At 33.8% G+C, this 22,586-nt stretch overlaps 4 protein-coding genes across 4 annotated transcripts; 3 read left to right on the top strand and 1 right to left on the bottom strand.

Moving 5' to 3' along the window:
• Positions 1-256: 256 nt before the first annotated feature.
• On the top strand, positions 257-7,105 carry dre4 (SPT16 homolog, facilitates chromatin remodeling subunit dre4). Its single transcript, XM_081984745.1, has 7 exons — positions 257-2,128; positions 2,199-2,803; positions 5,499-5,815; positions 5,872-5,998; positions 6,056-6,191; positions 6,249-6,494; positions 6,548-7,105. The coding sequence occupies exons 1-7, from the start codon at positions 379-381 to the stop codon at positions 6,706-6,708; spliced, it is 3,342 nt and encodes a 1,113-aa protein (XP_081840871.1). The 5' UTR covers positions 257-378; the 3' UTR covers positions 6,709-7,105.
• Positions 7,106-8,989: 1,884 nt separating this feature from the next.
• Positions 8,990-10,371, bottom strand: LOC145732748 (mitochondrial nicotinamide adenine dinucleotide transporter SLC25A52). Its single transcript, XM_081985231.1, has 2 exons — positions 10,055-10,371; positions 8,990-10,004 (listed from the first exon to the last, which is right to left on the bottom strand). The coding sequence occupies exons 1-2, from the start codon at positions 10,181-10,183 to the stop codon at positions 9,285-9,287; spliced, it is 849 nt and encodes a 282-aa protein (XP_081841357.1). The 5' UTR covers positions 10,184-10,371; the 3' UTR covers positions 8,990-9,284.
• Positions 10,372-10,418: 47 nt separating this feature from the next.
• On the top strand, positions 10,419-12,797 carry Snx21 (Sorting nexin 21). The gene is made up of 4 exons (XM_081984867.1): positions 10,419-10,577; positions 11,134-11,585; positions 11,642-11,772; positions 11,824-12,797. The coding sequence occupies exons 1-4, from the start codon at positions 10,562-10,564 to the stop codon at positions 12,008-12,010; spliced, it is 786 nt and encodes a 261-aa protein (XP_081840993.1). The 5' UTR covers positions 10,419-10,561; the 3' UTR covers positions 12,011-12,797.
• A 531-nt stretch (positions 12,798-13,328) lies between these two features.
• On the top strand, positions 13,329-15,452 carry LOC145732539 (NADH dehydrogenase [ubiquinone] flavoprotein 1, mitochondrial-like). The gene is made up of 7 exons (XM_081984866.1): positions 13,329-13,663; positions 13,724-13,948; positions 14,004-14,296; positions 14,351-14,581; positions 14,639-14,871; positions 14,922-15,094; positions 15,148-15,452. The coding sequence occupies exons 1-7, from the start codon at positions 13,633-13,635 to the stop codon at positions 15,375-15,377; spliced, it is 1,416 nt and encodes a 471-aa protein (XP_081840992.1). The 5' UTR covers positions 13,329-13,632; the 3' UTR covers positions 15,378-15,452.
• Positions 15,453-22,586: the final 7,134 nt, after the last annotated feature.

The following is a 22,586-nucleotide window of genomic DNA, read 5'->3' on the forward strand; positions in this document are numbered from 1 at the left end:
AATTTACCAATCAATTAATAGCAAAAGTTGCGTTTCTCATCAAATCAAGGTTCATTGACGGTATGAAAGAAGAGGAACTGGAACAAAGCAGGATAATCTAAAATCGTGGACAAACATGTTTACATCTCATTCTATCACAGCGACATGAGTGACACAGAGAGAGATAAAATATCAATTATGTAATGGCATAACTATCGTCGTTTAATAATCTAGTTGGCTTCTGACAGAACTGAAAGGTTGACACTTGACAGCCAGCTAGGAAATACATTTGTTTATGGCGCGTTTAGTCGTTTAGTGGAGTCTGTCTTGTTGCACGCCGATATAATTTACTTTTAAGTTAAACCAATATTTAATGTGCGTTTCGTGAAGTAGTTAAAAATGGCGAATATAAATTTGGATAAAGAAACGCTACATCGTCGTCTCAAACGGCTTTACTCGGCATGGAAGGACTCGACCAACGAAAACGGGTTCTCCAAAATGGATGCTTTGGTAGCGGCAGTCGGCAAAGACCAGGATATTGTGTACACCAAGTCGAGCGCCCTTCATGTGTGGCTTTTAGGATACGAGCTAACTGATACTATTATGGTACTGACTGAGAACAAGGTACATTTCCTTGCCAGCAAGAAGAAAATTGAGTTTTTAAAGCAAGGAGAGTCCAAAGATGAGAACCACATTCAACTCAATTTGCTGGTAAGAGACAAAGACAAAGACAATGAAAAGTTTAAGATTCTCATAAATGCTATTAAGGAGAGTAAGAGTGGCAAAAATGTAGGCTATTTTCCAAAAGATAACTATCCAGGACCCTTTATGGATGGTTGGAGAGAAGCATTGAAAACTGAAGGTTTTGAGATGGTTGATGCTAGTGGGCCTATTGCATACTTATTGGCTCCTAAAGAAGACTCAGAAATTAACACTATGAAAAAGGCTTCCATGGTCACTGTGGATGTTTTTAACAAATACCTAAAAGACCAGATAATGGAGATTATTGACTCAGATAAAAAAGTCAAACACAGTAAACTTGGTGAAGGAGTTGAATCAGCAATTCAAGATAAAAAATATGTTTCTGGAGTGGATGTGAATCAAATTGATATGTGTTACCCTGCAATTATTCAATCTGGTGGAAACTACAGCTTGAAATTTAGTGCAGTTAGTGACAAAAATAACTTACATTTTGGGGCCATTATATGTTCTTTTGGTGCAAGATATAAGCTCTACTGTTCCAATATAGTTCGCACTTTACTTGTCAATCCAACTGATGAAATGCAAGGCAATTACAACTTTTTATTGCAACTTGAAGAGGAGTTGTTGAAAAAAATGCAACCTGGTGTTAAACTATCAGCTGTTTATGAGACTGGTATAGCTTATGTAAAGAAGGAAAAACCTAATTTACTAGACTCTTTAACAAAGAATTTTGGTTTTGTTATGGGTATAGAGTTCAAAGAGAGTTCACTAATAATTGGCCCAAAATGCAATGCAGTGTTAAAAAAAGGAATGGTGTTTAACTTAAATATTGGACTGAGTCACTTAACCAACAGGGATGCTTCTGATAAAGAAGGAAAAACTTATGCCCTATTTATAGGTGATACTATATTAGTGAATGAAGGCCAGCCTGCTTCAGTAATGACCAACAGCAAGAAAAAAATCAAAAACATTGGAATTTTCCTCAAGGATGACTCAGAAGAGGAAGAAAATGATGAAGAAAAGGAAAATGCTCCTAAACCTGAAGTTCTAGCAGGCAGAGCTAGAAGAACAGCAGTTCTTGAATCCAAACTCCGTACAGAACATACTTCTGAAGAAAAAAGGAAGGAACATCAAAGAGAATTGGCACTACAACTGAATGAAAAGGCCAAAGAACGTTTGGCTAAACAGGGTGGTGCCAAAGGCACAGAAAAAGTAAGGAAAAATACAATTTCATACAAGAGTGTCAATCAAATGCCTAGAGTGGCTGAAGTTAAAGAAATGAAGATTTATGTTGACCAAAAGTATGAAACTATAATATTGCCAGTGTTTGGTATTGCAGTTCCTTTTCATATTTCTACAATAAAGAATATTTCTCAGTCTGTAGAAGGGGATTATACTTATTTACGTATTAATTTCTTTCATCCTGGCTCAACTCTAGGAAAGGATGGTAAGTTAGTCTACCTCTATACCAATTAATAGTTAATACATTTTTTGTTTGCTTTTGCTAACTTGTATAGGTAATTTCCAACAACCAGAAGCTACTTTTGTTAAAGAAGTGACATACCGCAGCACAAACACAAAAGAACCAGGTGAAATTTCACCACCTTCCTCAAACTTAAACACCGCTTTTAGATTGATAAAAGAAGTTCAAAGAAAGTTTAAAACCCGCGAGGCGGAGGAAAAAGAAAAAGAAGATTTAGTCAAACAGGACACCCTGGTTTTGTCCCAAAACAAGGGCAACCCAAAATTAAAAGATTTATTCATCAGACCAAACATTGTGTCTAAAAGAATGACTGGCAGTTTGGAGGCGCACTCAAACGGTTTCCGCTACACTTCCGTCAGGGGAGATAAAGTTGATATTTTGTATAATAATATTAAAAACGCCTTCTTCCAACCTTGCGACGGAGAAATGATTATTCTGCTACACTTTCACTTGAAACACGCCATAATGTTTGGTAAAAAGAAACACATTGATGTGCAGTTCTACACTGAAGTTGGTGAGATCACAACTGATTTGGGGAAACACCAGCACATGCACGACCGGGATGATTTGGCGGCCGAACAGGCTGAGAGGGAACTCAGGCACAAGTTGAAGACTGCTTTTAAAAGTTTTTGTGAAAAGGCAAGTATGATTAACTTTGGTTTGGTTGAAAATTATTTTATTGCATCTCGGGAAGAAATTTAATATAAAATTATCTTGATAAAGGTCTGCCTGTTGAATTTTTGAAAGTTAATCTTCAGTTTAACAATTATTAGACACCAGGCACAAATCCTACTGTATTATGTTTCATGCTTGAAACAATCAGTTTATTTACAATCGGTCTTCAAATAATTTTTATGGTCCCCTTATAGGTCAATCAATCAAAGAGTATAACTGTGGGGATAAATTCATTTTGATAATAAATTATCAGTAAACATTCATTGTTTGGTATTTTATTAGAATACATTTTGTAATACATACCTAAAAAGAAAAGCACTCAATATTCATGCACTCAGCTTTAAAATAACTTAAAACATATTCTCAAAAACTGACTGATTGCTATGGATTTATCAAGTTTTGACTGAATAAACATAATTGAACATATTCATTTTTGATAGATATTTTTAATTTACAGCAAAAACAACACAATTGAAATGTAGTTTATTCAAATGAAATCGGTACTTATCAACTTTTGAATAAATTGTATTAACATTCTTTAAGGTATTTATCAAATTTATTGAGTTTAGTTTGAAATCGTACATACTATAAAATCCACAATACTAAAACATGAACTTTTTTTTGAAATACTCAGCTTTCCTACTTGTTTTGTATAGGATGTATCAAGTTGCGTTCAAATTTAAACAAAACAGTCTATCTCTAATCTAATCTAATAAAAATCTCTAATTTGGACTTTGGACTATTAACTTTTGGGTGAATTAAACCTCAATTGTTGTTGGATAATAATTACATTGTTTTAATTTATCTAATGAGATTGCTTTTTTTCACTCAGAAAAAGAATTTGCCTGTAAAAGGGTCAAAAAAAGACTACACCTGACTCAATTTCAAATTATATTATTACATTACCTGAAACTGTGACAGTGGGAAAATTTTCTTCCTCTAGCAGGGCCTCTATGTTAATAAGTCTGCCATATAGGGTAGATCAAATTGGTAATTGCATTTCGTTTATCTGCAGAGATGCATTAAAGTTCTGCAAATAGAAAAAGTTATTTAAAATGAAAGAATCACCAATTTGGCGCAACTCCTAATTTACTTTTTATTTTTTATGGGGCTTTTTATAAAATTACTAACAATGTAATATTGAAAGGTGGGACATGAATAGCTCAAAGCTGAGGTTTTGTTTTTGGTTTATCAATTCCAATTTTCTGACCGGTTTTTCTCTTCTCTTCTAACACCATGTTACTAGTAATTTTAAGACAGTTTAGCCTACGATTTATACTTTAACATACTACTAATAATAATAATTGGCCTCTACATAAGATATTCCTATAGATAAGTAAGATAAGTCCACACAGACTGCAATATTTAACTTTACAAAACGGATATTAGAAAGTATGGAAAAAGGTAACCTGGCGATTGGCATCTTCTTGGACCTGTCAAGGGCGTACGACTGTGTTGACCCAGATATGTTGCTTAGAAAACTTAAGGCTTACGGTGTACGAGGTCAAACATTACATTTGTTTTCATCATATTTAACTAATAGGCAACAAAAAGTTAAAATATTTAAAAAATGGACAGAATTATTTCTCAAGTCTGAAGGAAAATAAAATTGGAATTGCACAGGAAAGCATATTGGGACCTATTTTATTCATTGTATTTCTTAATGACCTGAGCAACATTCTGCTTTCAGAAAATGAGCATGTGACGTGTTATGCCGATGATACGAATTTATTGACAGGGGGAAGAAATGTAGAAAGCCTAGCACTATCGGGAGAAAACTTATTTTGCAGAGCACAAGATTGGTTTAAAAGTAACAGATTATTACTTAATAGTAATAAAACAAAGGTTCTACTCTTTAGAACAAAACAATTTAAAATTGAAAAACCTGGAACACTAACTTTTGGACAATCAAATACAGAGCTCGTAGAACAACCAAATTTCTTGGAATTCATTTGGATGAATTTCTAAACTGGTCAAATCATATTTTAGAGTTAAACAAAAAGCTTAGTTCTGTTACTGCGAAATACATGAATGAAAGAACATTAAAAATCCTATATTACGCAAACTTTGAATCTGTGCTCAAGTATGGGATAATATTTTGGGGTTCTAATAGCTTAATGGAAAAAATTTTTGTTTTACAAAAACGAGCACTTGGGACAAGAAAATGGGATACAGGGAGAGCTGCAGGGGGGTTTTCAAAGCTAATGGCATTCTGACGGTGTGGGGACTATATATTTATGAATGTATAGTTTTCTTTTTCAAAAACAAAAGTATGTTTGATCTGGAGGTACATCATAGTTATAACACTCGCAGCGTAAATGTAAATTATCCGATACACAGATTAACTATAACCGAAAAAAATCCATATTATGCCTGTTTGAAGCTTTTTAATACATTACAAAATGATTTAAAATTAGAAAGAAATGAGAAACTTTTTAAAAGAAAGGTAAAACAGATGTTAATTAATTTAGAGCCATATTGTATCAGGGATTATATAAGAGACTATTAGGTGTACGCTCATCTTAAAATGACGCTGTTTCTTTTTGTGTTTTCATGTATGTTTTTTGTAGTTCCTGGAAATGTATTGTGATCATAATTAGAAATAAAGAAGACTAACTAACTAACTATTTAGCTACTTTTTAAAATAATTGCATTATAGGTTGAGGCCATGACAAAACAGGAAATAGAATTCGATACTCCTTTCCGGGAATTAGGTTTCCCAGGCGTGCCTTTCCGTTCTACAGTATTACTTCAACCGACTTCCGGTTGTTTGGTTCATCTAACCGAATGGCCGCCCTTCGTCATTACCCTGGAAGATGTGGAGTTAGTCCATTTCGAACGTATTCAGTTCCATTTGAAGAACTTCGATATGGTCTTTGTGTTTAAAGATTACCATAGGAAAACCGCTATGGTGACCGCCATTCCCATGAACATGCTGGATCATGTTAAAGAGTGGCTTAATTCGTGTGATATTCGGTATATTTTGCGATTTGTTTTTGGTATTATTGAAATTTTTTTGGTTAATTTGCTAGATATTCGGAGGGTGTGCAGTCTCTTAATTGGGCGAAAATTATGAAAACTATTACCGATGATCCTGAAGGGTTTTTCGAAAGTGGGGGCTGGACCTTTTTGGACCCTGAATCAGATGAAGAAGCTGTGGTATGTAAACCATTCTAATATTTAACTACACGTTTGTAACTGTGGAATGACCGGCAGGTGGAAGAAGAGTCAGAGGATGAAGACGAGGTTTACCAACCTACAGACGTCGATTCTGCCTCTGAAGAAACTGAAGATTCTGAATACAGTGAGGGTGATACGGATGAAAGCGACGCATCTTTAGATGATGAGCTAGGTTTGTTTGTTGCTCTAGTCTTAAATAATGTAAAGTAATTTGTTTCGTTTATTTCAGGGTCGGATGAAGAATCCGGTAAAGACTGGTCGGATTTGGAACGAGAAGCTGCTGAAGAAGATCGTGAACATTCCACATTCACTGAGTTTGACGATCGAAAAGGTGCCAGCAGAAAAGGCACAAGTGTACCATCTAAAGACAAGCACAAGTCAAGTTCGAAACATTCCAGCTCAAAAAGCATCAGCCACCATAAAAGTAGTTCGAGTAGCAAACACCACAGTAGCGGAAGCAGCCGCGACAAAGACCGTAAGTCAACCAACATTTGCAAATTGTAAAATAGACAATGATTGATTTCACAGGACATCGTGATAGTCATTCAAAAGACAAAAGCCGTCACAGCTCATCATCTTCCTCAAAAGACAGAGGTAAAGATCGCGATCGTCACTCCTCATCGTCCAGCAGAAAGAGGAGTCGTGACGACAGCTTTGACAAGCACAAGTCGAAAAAGTCCAGGAAATAAAGCTTTTTTTTCCATCATCGTTAATGTTAATTTGTGTCACTCTGTTTTTTAGTAATGTTTCTCAAAGCTTATTTATTCGGTTACCCCATTGCAGCAGTTAAATAACCGGAACAAATCAGTTTGCGGTCCACTTTCTTTTAATATAATAATTTTCAGTTTTGTTGTAAATAGTCCTGACTTAATTTGTTGGGGTTTAAAATTGTTTTTTATTATAATAACCTTGATTTTCTTATAATAAACAAGTTAGTTCATTTACCCTCATTGTTCATACATACATTTTCTTGTACAAGTTACTTTTATTTCAGCAGAGCAGTTTTACGTTTAAGCGCTGTTGAATGTTTTGTTTAAGCTACCTGTATGTGTCTTGGGGTGTAATAAATAGCATTTTTTTAACGTACTATGCTATTTTGTTTCAGTTGTAATACCTTTTTCAGTGTTTTAAATTTTGAGGTTTTAGGAAAAGTAGTAAATATTAGGACTACTTTGTTAACTAAAGCACTAAAAATCAAATCAAGTAAATCCATAGTTATAAATTGATTTTTCTGTTTATTATTAAAAATAATATCGTCGTTGATTTGCGAAACCAATCTGAGGCAAAACAAATATGTTATTTTAAAGGAAATAGCCCCATTGACCCAACCAGGTGTGTCAGATAATGTATGTTTCTCTAAAATTTGTATTTTTAGACGACATCAGTCAAAAAGAGAGATATTTTTTTCGTCAGAATCTTTTATAAGATATGATTTTTAAGACTTAGAAGCCATACAGTCAGTACGTCAAGCACAGTACAGACAACCAGCACAATGTAATTAAAGTGGCACCCAAAAAATTGTAGGTAAACTCTAAGAGATGGCGCTAATACAGCTCGTCATTCATAGTTGCCAACTTTTGCAGTATTTCGTATAATTCCTTTCTTTTGCTATCCCATCTGAACTGCCTAAGAAAGCTTGGTTTTTTCAAATAAAATTGAGTTAAATTACTCGTATTTTGAAGACTAAACAAGATAAGAATTTCTGGTTTGAGGTATCAATAATAAAGATTCTATTTATTTTAAAAGTCACAGGACTCTTTTTTAACGTCAAAACAGAATCCTGAAGGTCACGTGAGCGTTTTTTAGTTTTAAACTGATACACTAAATCACGTATCTATTTGCAAGAGTAAAATGTCACTTTTAACGTCACGTGACAGTTTTAATGTTTAGACTATTTTTTTTCAGATCGCGTGACTTTTTTAACGTCAAAACAGGTCCTGAAGGTCACGTGACCCTTTTAAGATTAAAAATGGCATTTATAATGTCACATGACAGTTTTAAATGTTATATGAAGTATCACGTCACCCTCTTTACAGTGCAAATGGCCACGTGACAATTTTCAATTATTTTAACGTCAAAACGAAATCCTAAAGGTCACGTGACTGTTATGAAGAGTCACCTGACTCCTTATAATGTGCAAATGGCCACGTGACGATTTTCTAAAATAAAAAATATTTTTTTAGGTCACGTGACTCTTTTTACAGTTGCATAACGATTTTTAATAATCAAACATTTTTTACAGTCACGTGACTCTTTTTTTATTGTCAAGCCGAAATCCTGAATATCACGTGACTGGTTAATGACAAAATATTATTTGACGGGTCACGTGACTATTTTCAATAATTAAATTTAATTTTAAAGATTACGTGACCGTTTTATAGTTTTAAACTCTAAATTTCGTGACTCATTTTAAGGTACATACAGTCACGTGACTGTTTTAAGATTAAACGGAATTCAAAATGCATTAAGTATAAAATGAATATTAAAAATAAACTAATAACAAATAACTAAACTAAAAATACAACGAAGTTAAACACAATAATTAAAGAAAACACACACAAAATCCGTTATTTTTTGCCTAAAAACAAAACAAAAAATGTGATTTGTCAACTAGACAACGCTGTCTTCCAACAGTCAAAAGATCCGGGCCGCAATCGTTTTCAAACTCCATAGAGCGAGCAGAGCGTTTTTGACGTCACTATGACGTAATTTGGCAAAATCATAGATTGACCAATTGTCAAACTACGTCATTGTGACGTCAAAAAAGCTCTGCTCGCTCCATGGAGGAACATACGTGAATAGGCGTTTAGTGGTGCTCAGGCTGCTTACTTAAATTAATTTTCAGTTTCATTGCCACTGTTTGTCTATACTTATCATTTAGTCAGTCTATATGGTCAGGCTGTAGTAAGTTTTTTATTAAACAAACTGTAGACAAAATTAAATAAAGAAATTAAAATAAAACACTGCAACTCACATTCAGAATGTTTTAATAACTGTAATTTCATAGCATATAACCATTATGTATACACAAGTTCGGTTTTCAAGCATCCATAAATAAAAAAAAAAATTACTTTACATTTAGCGGGTTTTAAAAAGTTTTACTTACAAATATAGTAACAAAAATAAAATTTGACAATACAAAACATTTTATTCTAATATGAGTAAAAGATAATGTGAATAGTGGAAACATTCTCATCATTTTACTGGTCAACTAATCACATTGCAGTATAAAGTCTTAAATTAAAACAAATTTAATAACAATTACCTAATAAACAATGGCCTTTATGTGTTCATAAGCAGCATTCATAACACCCCAACTCACAAAAGCTCTAGTGCAATTCATTTGAACACCATGATAAATATACCTAATTTTCCCTCCCCTTTCATGGTAAATATGAACTAATACTTTCCAAGGATTGTCAAAACTGCCACCAATCTTATTTTGCATGTTCACTTTTACTACATTTAGAGGGTAAAAAAATGTGGACAAAACCACACCAATCAATGCCCCACCAATAAATTCTGAACTAGTCTTTAACAACTCATTATTAATATCACATAAATGGTCTTGCAGTTCTTCGCGCATTATAAAAAAACAAGCATTTGAGGGGCCGTTGCGTAACAATATTGGTACCATACCTCTATAGTATTCCCTAAATCCATACCTTCTAAGTACTTTAAATGTATGTGCTGTGTTTTTCAACTCATCATGATAATGAGAATTGGCTAGTAATGTTTGTATTCTTTCAAAGGGCATTAAAATAGTTTCGGTAGTGCCAGACACTAGACCGCCAATAATTTTTGCCGTATAAGGGTCCACTTTGATTTTAACCAGTGGTTGCCTCACTTCTTCATAAACACCAAACATTACAGACAATGATAGAGACTTCTGACACAGTGGTGGCAGCATGCCCCGGTATAAAAAGTACATCCCTTCATTTTTAAGCTGACTAAATGCATCCCCAACTTTAATACCATGGAGCATCTAGAAAACACTATGTAAACATGTATGATTTACTTGAAGCGTGTATTTACCTGTCTGAAGATGAGCTTGTTGATTGGATAAGTAACCGACACGTTAATAACAGCGGCCCCCCATCCACAAACAAATTCTTGCCAGTTAAACGTTGTGGCCCCAAAGTAACTTGCAATGAAGGAACTCATTTTAGGGTTTTGGACAGCGCAAAAACTATGTTTTTTAGTAATGACCGCATTAAAGTGTTTATTTAGCGTGGACAGGAAGCTGGATAAGTTTGTTACCAGTTATTTTAAAAGTATTAAAAAGAAATTTTGATAATAATAAAACCATTTTTGACTCTTAACCTCAAAATTTTCGTCTCAGCCCAATGTCAGTGTCAACTGTCAATTGTTTTTGAGTATGTGTCAGAAAAAAAGAAGAGTGGTAGAAGATCATCTGACATTTAAACTGTTTGTTAGTGGGAGGTTATAATTTATTTATGTAGAGTAAACAAAACAATTTTATTATTTATTTATACAATAAAAAGCAAAGTGTAACGGTGCAGAGGACAGAAACTTGCAGATATGACTCAAATCCTCAGTAAGTATAATTATTAATTAACTTGCTATGTGGTATTAAATATGTTAATTGCTGTGTCAGTAGGAAGTAGAAAGGTTGAAACATTGTTGTCAGGGACTTTTTTATCTTTATGTTGACTAAAATAGTTAATTCAGCTATGGGTTGGTTAGGAAATCTATTATTAATACTTATATAACAATGAGGAAACTATCTAAGGCTTTGTAATTATTGCTATTAATCACAATGAGATTCATTGCTTATTTCACTTTAAGATAAACCCAATTTTGCTTACTGTATTGTTTCATTTTGTTTTGTTACAATATTCAGAATAATGAAGTTTTTTTATTATGGCTTACTCCATCAATATGATAAAAAATTACAAAACTTTATTTAGAGGGTTTTTCTTATTATGATTAAATTTGAGTTAAAAAAGACTTGTCACCATTGAAGACGCAGTAAATATTTTCCAGTGTATTTACAGGAAAAATTGAGGGTCTTGATAAGCTTTTATTTATAGGTAATTGAGTACCTGAATATTTAAAACAACTATATACCATATGAGTATTATTTGTTTCAGATACCAGTAAGCAAGGCTTAATTTTTGAAATACTGTCCACTAAAATTTCGGATGATCAAACGGTAGGCAAAAAATACGTCATTTACACCCTACAAATTCGATTTATTTCCGAAAATGACGATTTAACCCCGTCAGTGATCGAGAGAAGATACACCCAGTTTGAGTCACTTTACAATGGGCTAAAAAAAGAATTTCCTGCTCTTATGGCGGAAATATCTTTTCCTAAAAAAAAATTCACAGGCAATTTTGATAATGAACTCATATCAACAAGAAGCACGGCGTTTGAAGCACTTTTAGCCCATATTGCCACTGAAAGTAAGCTGAGGATGTCAAAACCAATGCAAACGTTTTTACAAGAACCTGAACTAAGTGAAGCCAAAGAATTGTTTGATAGGCAATCATATGCGTTATCATTTGATAAATTTCAAAGTGTTTACAAACTTTTAACTAAAGTAAGATTGCAACTGTTTAACTGCGTAATTAAACTCTGATGCAGTGACGTTTTCAGATCTTTTTGGACAGGTCACAATCACTTTTACTGACTTTGTGCCGAATTATTGTTTGTTGTGAGGAGTGTCCAAAACTAGACCAAGCAATTTATTGGTGCGACTTAGTTTTGTATAGATTTGATGGTGTCAGGTAAGTTCAATTCAGGCAACAAACCTTATTATATTTTGACTTGAATTTTAGTGATACTGATTTGTTGGAATTATACTTGCCACTGATTCATGCTTGCATTAAAATTTATGAAGCCAATAGTAAGAATACTGAGGATCTGAATGCGCGACTTTTTAATATGAGAATGCAAGGTATTAATGATAATAATACAAGGAGTTTGCTGCAGGTTTTAAATGACGTGGAGCATAAACTCTCCTAACTTTGTGATATAAATGTTTTTAAACATGTGAAGTGATCTTGTAAAGGTAATCCAGAATAGCTTTTTTTTATGTTATGATGTTTATTTATACAAAGTAGAAGTAGGTATCAGATTTTAATTTATAGATTGACAGACAGCCATTGTTAGAGGAAGTAATAATTATTATTATTCAGCCATAACTTTAAAAACAAAAAAAGTATAGATAACCTAAATAATGTTTTAAATTCTTTATGTTTCTTTATTGACTTTATTTAACATTTTTTAAAGGTGCAATGAAAAGCACAGTGCAATATGTAACAGTTTAATGATTGCCATCTTATACAAATTTTGGCAAATAAAGAGGAAATACGCCTTCAAACCTAAGTAGTTCAAAATCAATTTATTTGGGGAAATAGGTCGTTGTTCAGCTACAAGAACCATCTTGTAGAATTATTTAATTTTTTATTGCAAAGAAAACAGCTAAAATTTTGTTATTATTATCTGGATATGAAAAATAGGATTTATGAGATAAAATTATAATCATCAGCCTTTTTTCTGGATAAATTGATAAATATTGATTACATATCAACCTATACGGTCAATTAGAAACAATTTATTCATTACAGTATGAATGATTTTCTTCAAGATGGTGTGTATCATTACGTGTACCTATTACATTTAAAAAAGTTAATTTTTTTTTCTTGCCAGATCTTGTTTTGTAATCATATAAGTACGTACTTAGTAGGTATAAGTATTTAAAGTTATATTAGATATTGACCAATATTAAAATATATATTTTTAGCCTTTATTAATTGTTTTAATTTTTGTCCGGTTAAACTAGCCTCTAAAATAAAAATGACTTAAAACTAAATTACAAATTAATGCAGTCTATACTTTAGAAAATGTGTTAAATTAAATGGCATACTTACATGCATTTTTGCGTTTGACGTCTACTCTTCTTTTTTTTTAGAAAAAGTTCAGCAGTAAAATTATTATTTGTAAAATAAAAAACAATGTTTTGACAGAAGCGACATTTATCACAATAAAAAGTGATTAAACCGCAAGAAACTTAGTAATTTTATTTAACTTAATAATAATAATTAATGTTGCCAACATGTGCTGATTTAGTATGGATAATAATTTGTATAACCATAATGGTTATAACCAAAATGCCTTCTAATCGCACAAAATACATATCAAGGTTTTTAGTTATTTCTTTAATCAAATTTTGTAATCCATTCAGCTCATCGAGGTGTCAAAAAAATTTCGAATTACTTCTAAATTTGATGAGTTGAAATGACACTTTTCTTTAGATTTGATTGTCTTTATGTTTGAAATTGTCATCTTCCTTCTATTGTCCTTTATAGGATAATGAAACACATATTACAAGAAAATGCCTAATATAATATGGTGATAATAAGTCCATATGTGCAGTATTTGTGTAAAACACACAGCACTGATGAATGGTCAAGAGAAGCAGCTTTCTGCTTTTTCTTATCTAATCAGAAACTACTAACTGTACTGGGATTTACGCAAATACTCCACATGTGGACTGTGAAAAAAGTACTTTTAAGTCATTGTCATCATGATTGACTAGTTTGGCACTAAAAGTCACATTTAAATAATTCCAATATTTTAAAGTAATGTTATCAAAACAGTGGTTTAAAAGATACGGTAAGGGTGTGCTTTTAGTGTGTCTTTCTGTCCCAAAGTAGACATTTTTTCGATTTTTAGGTCCGATAGCAAACACTGCTATTGTTCGTTTCTGTAAAAGTAAGCCGCCACCTCCAGGCACCCCACCACCTCAAACAAAAACCAAATTTGGCCCTCTCGCAGATGAAGACCGAATATTTACCAATTTATTTGGGAGATACGACTGGCGACTAAAATGTGCCATGAAGCGTGGTGATTGGTATAAAACTAAAGAAATCTTGATCAAAGGTCAAGATTGGATATTAAGTACGAGACACTTTTGTTAAAAAATTAGCGCTATATGATAGACTTAATGTTCTAGATGAAATGAAGACTTCAGGTTTGCGTGGAAGAGGAGGAGCTGGTTTTCCTTCGGGTATAAAATGGTCATTTATGCGAAAACCCAGCGATGGCAGACCAAAGTTTCTGTGCGTCAATGCGGATGAAGGAGAACCAGGCACTTGCAAGGATAGAGAAATTTTGCGTCATGAACCCCACAAGCTGGTTGAAGGGTGTTTGATAGCAGGACGTGCCATGGAAGCTAGTGCCGCGTATATTTATTGCAGAGGAGAATTTTATAATGAAGCCTGTAATGTACAAGTGGCAATCGCTGAGGTTAATTTGAGTTAAAGTAGTATATTATTTCATTACTGCAATTCCTCTATCCAGGCATACCAAGCAGGATTTTTAGGTAAAAACTGTTGCGGTTCTGGTTTCAACTTTGATGTATATCTACATCGAGGTGCCGGTGCTTACATTTGCGGGGAAGAAACTGCTCTGATTGAATCAATTGAGGGCAAACAAGGAAAACCGCGCTTGAAACCGCCTTTTCCAGCTGATGTGGGTCTATTTGGATGTCCCACCACAGTTAACAATGTTGAAACAGTCTCAGTTTCGCCAGTATGAATTTAACTGCAATCTTTAAGCTTATATAAATTTAAAGAACGTGGGAACCAGACTATTTGTAGGAGAGGAGGAAAATGGTTTGCTTCATTTGGGAGAACTCGAAATTCGGGCACTAAACTCTTCAACATTACCGGACATGTAAATCGTCCTTGTACAGTGGAAGAAGAGATGAGTATGCCGTTAAGAGAGATTATAGAGCGACACGGTGGAGGAGTGAGAGGCGGTTGGGATAATTTATTGGCAGTTATTCCAGGAGGGTCCTCCACACCACTTCTTACTAAAAAGTAGGTATAGAGTAGAGTATAGTAAGAATAAAACTAACATTTCTGTACAGAATTTGCGAAACTGTTCTTATGGATTACGACAGTTTAGTTAAAGAAAGGTCAAGTTTTGGCACAGCTGCTATAATAGTTATGGATCAGAGCACTGACCTGCTCCGAGCCATAGCTAGACTGATGCTATTTTACAAACATGAGTCTTGTGGCCAGTGCACTCCTTGCAGAGAAGGTGCACTGTTACAGTATGCATTAGCATTATTTGTAACCATTTCTAAATTACAGGTGTATCCTGGATGAATAAAATACTACAAAGATTTGCAGAAGGAAATGCAAAACTGGAAGAGTTGGACATGCTTTGGGAAATTTGCAAGCAAATTGAAGGGCATTCTATTTGCGCTTTAGGGGACGGTGCCTCATGGGTAGCACAAGGTATATTGAGACGATTTCGACCCACTATTGAGGAAAGGATCAAGAAGTTTGAGGAATCAAAGCGGCAAAATGCAGCCTGTTAAATTGCTTTTATTTTAGTTTATTCACATTTAAGAAATAGTTGTTACAAACAACCTATAAATAAAAATGAAGGAATATTTTGATAGTTCAGGGAGTAAATTGCCTCTAAAACCCACTTGGAGTGAAAAAATGACTGACTGTTTTAAGCACATTTTTAGAATCCTTTTTAAATTTCCTATCTAATAACCTAATTTGTTTTTCAGACTACAATCCATTTTCAAGACTACTGAGACTCCAAACGTCTATTTTTAGGGTTTTAATTGGTGTACAACTCGATTTGCTGGACTGAAACAAGTCCTAGAATTTAATGAGATATACTCCAATTTTTTGCACTGATGAGTGTAGAAGTTAATTTAATAGTGGTCAAGCTTGAAACGACATTTTTAAGGCTATGGACAGTGTACAAACTGATATTCAGGCCTGATATGTCAAACCTGTCAAAAACTTGGTGAAGATAGTCTTGAAACTTGATTTTCCAAGCTGAAAGCAGTTTTAAAGCACTAAAAATAGTCCAGAGTTGTAAGAAAATAGAAGAAAAATAGTCTTCAAGTCTATTTTCATGAAACTAATGTCAATATTCTGTATTTAAGACTATTTTCAAGATTAAACTATTGAAATTTGTCTTCAAACTATGAAAACATTGTTTTAGAGTCACTTTTTCGTGTCTGAGTCAATTTTCAAGGTTTAAATATGTGAATTTGTAGTAAAAAATACTAGAAAGAGTAGATTTTCATGTCAACAAGTCAATTTTCAATACTTTCAATTATCTGGAAACTGTGACGACTGACTACAAAGCGTTTTAAGCTTCTCAAGTCAATTTTCTCAGTTTCCAAGACCATTTCAACAAAGAAACTGTCATTTTTAATGAGTTCTTCCTCGATCTTTTGGACTTCCTCAATCCTTTGACTAAAATTCTTACTCTTCCTTGTATTCTCCAATCATTTTTTCCTCTCATGTTTGCAGGATAAAGCTAAAATGTCAGTTCATTTGGCAATCTGACTAAAATTTGGATTTTTATTATTTAAAATTTGCTGCAGATATCCATAGTAAGGGACATTTTAATAGATCTTTATTACTATATTAATTGGCTGTAGAAGTAGGGAGTAAAGTTCGAACGACTGAAAATTTACTACACAAATTCCTCTCGTAACAACTTTCTAACACGACCTCATTTGCGACGTCGTTACGCCCCAAAGTTCCCTCGCTATCAGCTGAATTAATGCAAAACGGGGCGACAGGGGAGCCTTTTTCGGACGGCGTCATAAAAAGTGGAGAAGATCCAGCAGCGGCCGTTATGGCGCGCCACTTAACGTTTTGGAACTAATTTTCTTTCGGGCGGTAATTAGCCAGGTAGCTTTACAATGTTTAATTTACTGCCGCTTATAAATGTAAAGTAATGTTTCCGCTGCTGTACTTGGCGAACGTAAAAAACTTGCTATAATAAGCCCCGTCGTTTTACTCGCTTTTATTATTCTTTCAGAGATTTTCGGTCATGGTCCTGATTTTTTTTGCTAAATTCAGGTTCAGGCTGCCATCACAGTGTAACGAAATTGGTTCGGAGAATGCCTTAAAAGTGAAGAAGCAGAAAGTATTTTTGACTCATATGTGTGTTATTTAGTTACCGAAGACCGTGTTTAATTCTTATTTGTGCTACTTGCATGAATGAATCAACATCTTGTTGTCCCGTCGTTCTTCTGAGAAACATCCACTGAATGAACACCCTATATCTATAAATTTTCAGTTGTTGCTCAATAACGTAGTAATAATATAAAAAAACTTCAAAAGAAACGCCGAAATTATAACATCAAACGTTTAGCCACTTTAATGGCTTACAGGTATATGCCAGATGTAGTTTTTTAAGTGAAATGCCGGGGGTATTAAGGAGGAATTATCACAGACAAGTTAAGATAATCCGGGGTACAAAAGTTGCTACTTAAAAACGATATCAGAGACTACCGACCGCATCCTCTTTAAAAAATACTTCAAGGAGGGTTATAGGGGTCCCAAACGATTTTTTTTTATTTCATACTTATAAAGGAACCAAAAAAATAGTACACGTATTTTTTTGTTTAGGTGGTATTTGCGCAACAAGGGAGGAAAGTGCACCTTTTGCTCCCGCAAACGATTTAGCAGTTTACTCCAGAGTTACGCCAAAGTTTATGTTTCATAAAAAAAGCAGCAGTGAAATAATATGTTAATAATATTGAATACCTGGATGAAAAAGTATAGGAACCAAGGACACCATGAGTACCAACCAACGATACCATGTGTACCAAGGATATGTCAATTTCTCAGAGACACGGACAAAAGTTTTAAAACTCAGTTTTATTTTAATTTCTAATTTTTAGTCCAAACTCCCTCAAAAGGATTTGAATGAACATTTTAAGCAATTTACTAATAATTTACACTAAAATCTAAAACAAACAAGAGTTACTAGTTGTTGTAATGCTCTTCTTGGTAATTTCAAGTTTAGGGACTTTCTTTGGGACTATATTAGTATTTTGAAGACGTGTAAAAAAATACAATTTAAAACTCTTCATCAGTAAACTGCGAAACAATTTCGAGTCATAAAAATTGCCTTCGGCGAGCCTGTCCATCATGGTCAATTGCAAATTGCCCTGGTCGAAGCCGCGCCCTGTAATTTTAACGCCGTAGCTTCTCATCGCCATGAAATTGCGGGATCCGTTCGCCACCTCGCCATTTTTATCGGTATTTTAAAGCGAACATCAAACAGGATGTTTTAAAATAGTTTTCAAATTGCTTTTGGTGCCAATTAAGCTGCGCCCACAGACAAAACCCTAGTTTTCTGGTATCTGTAGCCAGAAAACTGTACAAATTTCGAAAAGATGCAACAGCGCATTAAAATGCTAATGCAATCAAATTAATCTTCGTAAAAGCTGCTAAACTTCCGAAATAATCACTAATCCTTCCAAATTTAATGAGTTTCACAATTTGCATATCTAGACTAACGATTAACAGTCGTTAGGCAAATTTTTTGGCAAACTAAACATCTGCCTGCACTGTTTTGCTTTTTTGTAAAATCCTGTTCTGCCGTAAACTTAGATCCAGATTTAATTACTTTTAAGATAAAAATTTCTTATAAACATATGTCGGTAATGGATTTATTTTTGAGATACAGCAGGGTGTCAAAGATTTGAATTTTTCTTAGTATTTTCGACACAGCACCTACAGTTTTTGGGATAATTTTCACTATAAGTTGCAGTTTGTCTAAAATGATCGAAAATTCTGTGTATTTTTCTCATGGTAAGGTTCTAGTTTGTTATTTGTTGTTGCTTATTTGTGGAACAAACAGTTTTCACATTTAATTTGGATACTTTTTTGTCCCTTTCATTTTATAAGTGTAAGTTTGTCATATAAAATATAATTATATAATTAATAACTTATGGTGAAAATTGGATTAAATCGTCTTACTGTAGAAACTTTGACAAATTCTAAACTTTGAAGAACAATTATCATTGTTTATCTTAAAATAAGCTGGAGTCCTGCTAAAATAAACTGACTCACCCTGTAGACATAAATGCTGAAACTGATTGATAAAATTTGTATAATAATTTATTTCTATTAATAATTTTTCAGGAAAAACTGAAAATGTCTGTAAAGGTACAATCTTAAATTATATACACAATAATTGAGAACACAGATCGAAGAATTAGCTACAAATTAGGGTTGGACTGTGAATACTGACTACTCTAGTTTCAACAAAAAGGTTGTCAATAAGGCTCATTTTACTTTCTCATCATCATTATTTGTTGCAATAGTAAACAGCGTTAACGAAATATTTTGTTTCACAGTAACTTTGTCCTTATTGAGATTTTTGTTAAATTTAACTGTCCATTTTGAGGTGCAGACACATACACTAAGTAGTTTAAAAGTGATTTTTAAACTTGTCAACTTTTAATTAATTTAATGTTTATCAATCAGTAAATCTCATTCGTTCACTGGTTTGTTTCATGCAAATTTTAAGATTTTTAAGTCAATGTTAATTTTAGAGTTAGAGCAACTCTAAGAGTTAACTACAAAAATGACTGTTTAAATGGACCCTTAAACAGATTACAGGTTTTGAAACATTTGGAACAGATTGACCACCAACAAGCCAAATTCAGCATCCTTAACAAACAAAATGGAAGTCAATACGGTTCAATTTAATATTTCATCATATCAATCCTGATAAAACAGTAATACAAGGTTAATTCGACTTTATTTATATGCAAAAAAAAGTGAAGCAGAAAGGAAGAAGGATGATAACCCGGTGACACGTGTTTCTGCTTTTTGGCTTCATCAGGCATGTAACTCCATCTGTATGAAAGGAGGTTCAAAAACCAACTCACATACACATGATGAAACATATACGGGTGTAACCTGAAAAAGGAGTTACAAAAAACAAACATGGATATCAACAATGGATACATGCCTGATGAAGCCAAAGAGCAAAGTTCAGAAAAATATATTCTTAATGCTTTTAACAATGATTTCACTAATGACTTTCCCACTTAAAAATTCTTAACAAAAATTCAAATTCAAATGACCCAAAATATCAAAAAATGAGAAATAACATAAAAGCAAGCTTGGTAGAAACATCTTATTTGATTTTATGGTTGTTCTATGCAGTCTAATGGCATTAGCATTAAAAGAAAAGTAAACTACTAAAAATTTAAGTTATTTTTAGATTTAATTTTTCCTGGTTGTCAAAAACATCTTCTGACAAACTAATGCCTAAAACAATTTTGTAAAGTTAATAGGTAAAAAATGATACGGTAGGTAGAGCATTTAAAAAACGGTCACATATCGTGATAGGTGGATAATAATTGCAGCTTGCACACATACCATTATTTGTAGGTTTAACAGTAAACAACCAAGATCGAGCTAGATAAGTCAAATCGTCGGTTTTGTATTATTACGTATCATGTAATTAGTCTAATTCGTCAAGCGGCAACTATTAAAACTAATGACACATCGGCACCGAAAAAATCACTTTTTAATTGTAGTTCTGCCCGCAATAATGTTGTTCACAATCACGAATTTATATGAGCGAGACAGGCACGCATCAAACAGAAAAGTTTGTCCGCATTATCACTCACTATCACAAATTAAAACCTTAATCCGATTCTGACTTTTGTATGAAAGTGATATTTTGGGGAAAATGTAAATTTAATTGGTGCAATGATAAAAATCTGAAAATAACAGTTGTTCATGTCGTTCATTTTCTCATTCGTTGAATTTGTTGATTTATCAAAAAAAATCCACTTTCTGATTGGCTGAGCCACCATGATCCACTCATTTTGTTTACACTGTACATACACGAAGCCATTTGTATACCAGATTCTGATATGACACATTTGGTGTTGGATTCGTGGATACGTATTAACAATGCATTGTATATTTACAGATAACGAACTTCTTTCCTGGATTATTTTCCTTTCGATTCACTCGGCGAAAAATAGATTTCGTAGGGAATTTAAAATCGGCCTAGCAATTTATCCGTTTCAAAAGAAGGGGGCGAAATAAATCGCGGATAAATCTCGTATAATTCGGAAGCACACGCGTCACACCCCTCCGATTAGAATCGGACAGCTTAGTTTATCTCCCGGTTCTAATTGGGATTATTTGCTAAACAAAAGGTTTTGTTATCGAACAAGGGTCGTGGCGCTAAAAGGGGAACCGGAAGATTTAGAGATTTCGGATTTTATTGCGCAGAAAAATAATTTAATGATTACACCCTCCTATCGGTGAATCGATTGACTGAGGAAGGCTGAGTGATCTATTTAATTTGTCAGATTAAAAAAGTCACATGAATGAGTCTTGTCTCATGATCTGCTAGATTGTCGCCTCTACTTCCGTAATTTTCAAATAGCCAAACCGTGCAAACAGCAATCTGTCGATTAGTGAACTGAAAACATTCGATGGTATTTGCTTTAGACGTTGATTCAGTTGCATTTCTACCGGAAAGGGAACCGTATTCTACAATGTTTTGTAGTTGCATTACTTATGAAGAGACCCGTCAGCCTCGAAACGTCTGTGGATCACATTTCAAGAACCTTACTACAGTTCCAAACAAATGGTCCAAGAACGTCGCAACCCACACTTTCAACCAATTTCTCTTTTCAAAAATGGAAAAGACCTCATTGTAGTAAAATTACTGCTGTAGATTAAAAGATATTTGCCACATCTGTCTGTTTCTCTGTTTTATTTTAAAAAAAACGTTTAACAACCTGTTACATATAACACATTTTTAGACACCTAAACCAAAGCAATACAACAGCTCCCACTTAATCACTGCAAAAAAACTGGTAGGTATAAAGAAACCTCAGAGGTGTAATTATATCACTTTTTACTCGTCGGCGAGGTGTCATTTTCGATAGTGGTGATCAATTTTCCACACGAAGGGCAATTTTGGCTTTTTTTTTATTAATTAGAGGAGTTGGTCAGTAGAATTCCATATGTGTAAGTATCGAAGACAGTTGGTATTCAACCAGAATATTCTTCTTATGGTGATTTTCAGCACGTGATGCTTCTAGTCTTTTGTTGTGGTTTTTGCGACAAATTGGTACCTAAATCAGGAAGTAAATTTGAAAGGAAACCTTTAGCTCGTCAGCCTGGAGAGGAGATTCCTCGATAACCCGACTATATTTGTACGAAACCATTAAAACGGGATTAAACGCACGACCGCCAAGAAACAAAGTAAATGTGCCGCCCACGCGCGCGGTCCATTGGGCGGTACTAGCTGAGATTGAGTTCGTGACACGCGGCAATAATTGAAACCGATGGCCGGCCAGTTTCAGATTACAGTGCCCGTTCCTTTATCAATTAGTCGACCCTGTCATTACTGGGATTGCCGACCTGCAAGATTTCGACCTGCACGCCTCTGGGTCGAATCTGCACACTGGTTCGGTGGCTGATCCAAATTTACCGTTAAAAACTGTACTGTCAGCAATTTTTTGATTTCCAGAAAAGACAATTATCATAAAGACAATGGAAATCCTAATAGAACGAGCCAACTAATATCAAATCCCACTATTGCGTTTATCGACATCGAAAAAGGTGTAGATAAACTAATTAAAAGCAGAATATACTACCAATGTTGCCAGGTTAAATTATTTAAGTACGGTAGAATAATCAGTTGTTCATTCATTTTACATTATTATACAGGGTGTCTTTTAAGAGTTCTCAAAAATTTTAATCACACCATACTT

Source organism: Ips typographus, linkage group LG8 (assembly GCF_016097725.1).
Source record: "Ips typographus isolate SLU linkage group LG8, UJ_Ityp_2.0, whole genome shotgun sequence".
Classification (NCBI taxonomy): domain Eukaryota; kingdom Metazoa; phylum Arthropoda; class Insecta; order Coleoptera; family Curculionidae; genus Ips; species Ips typographus.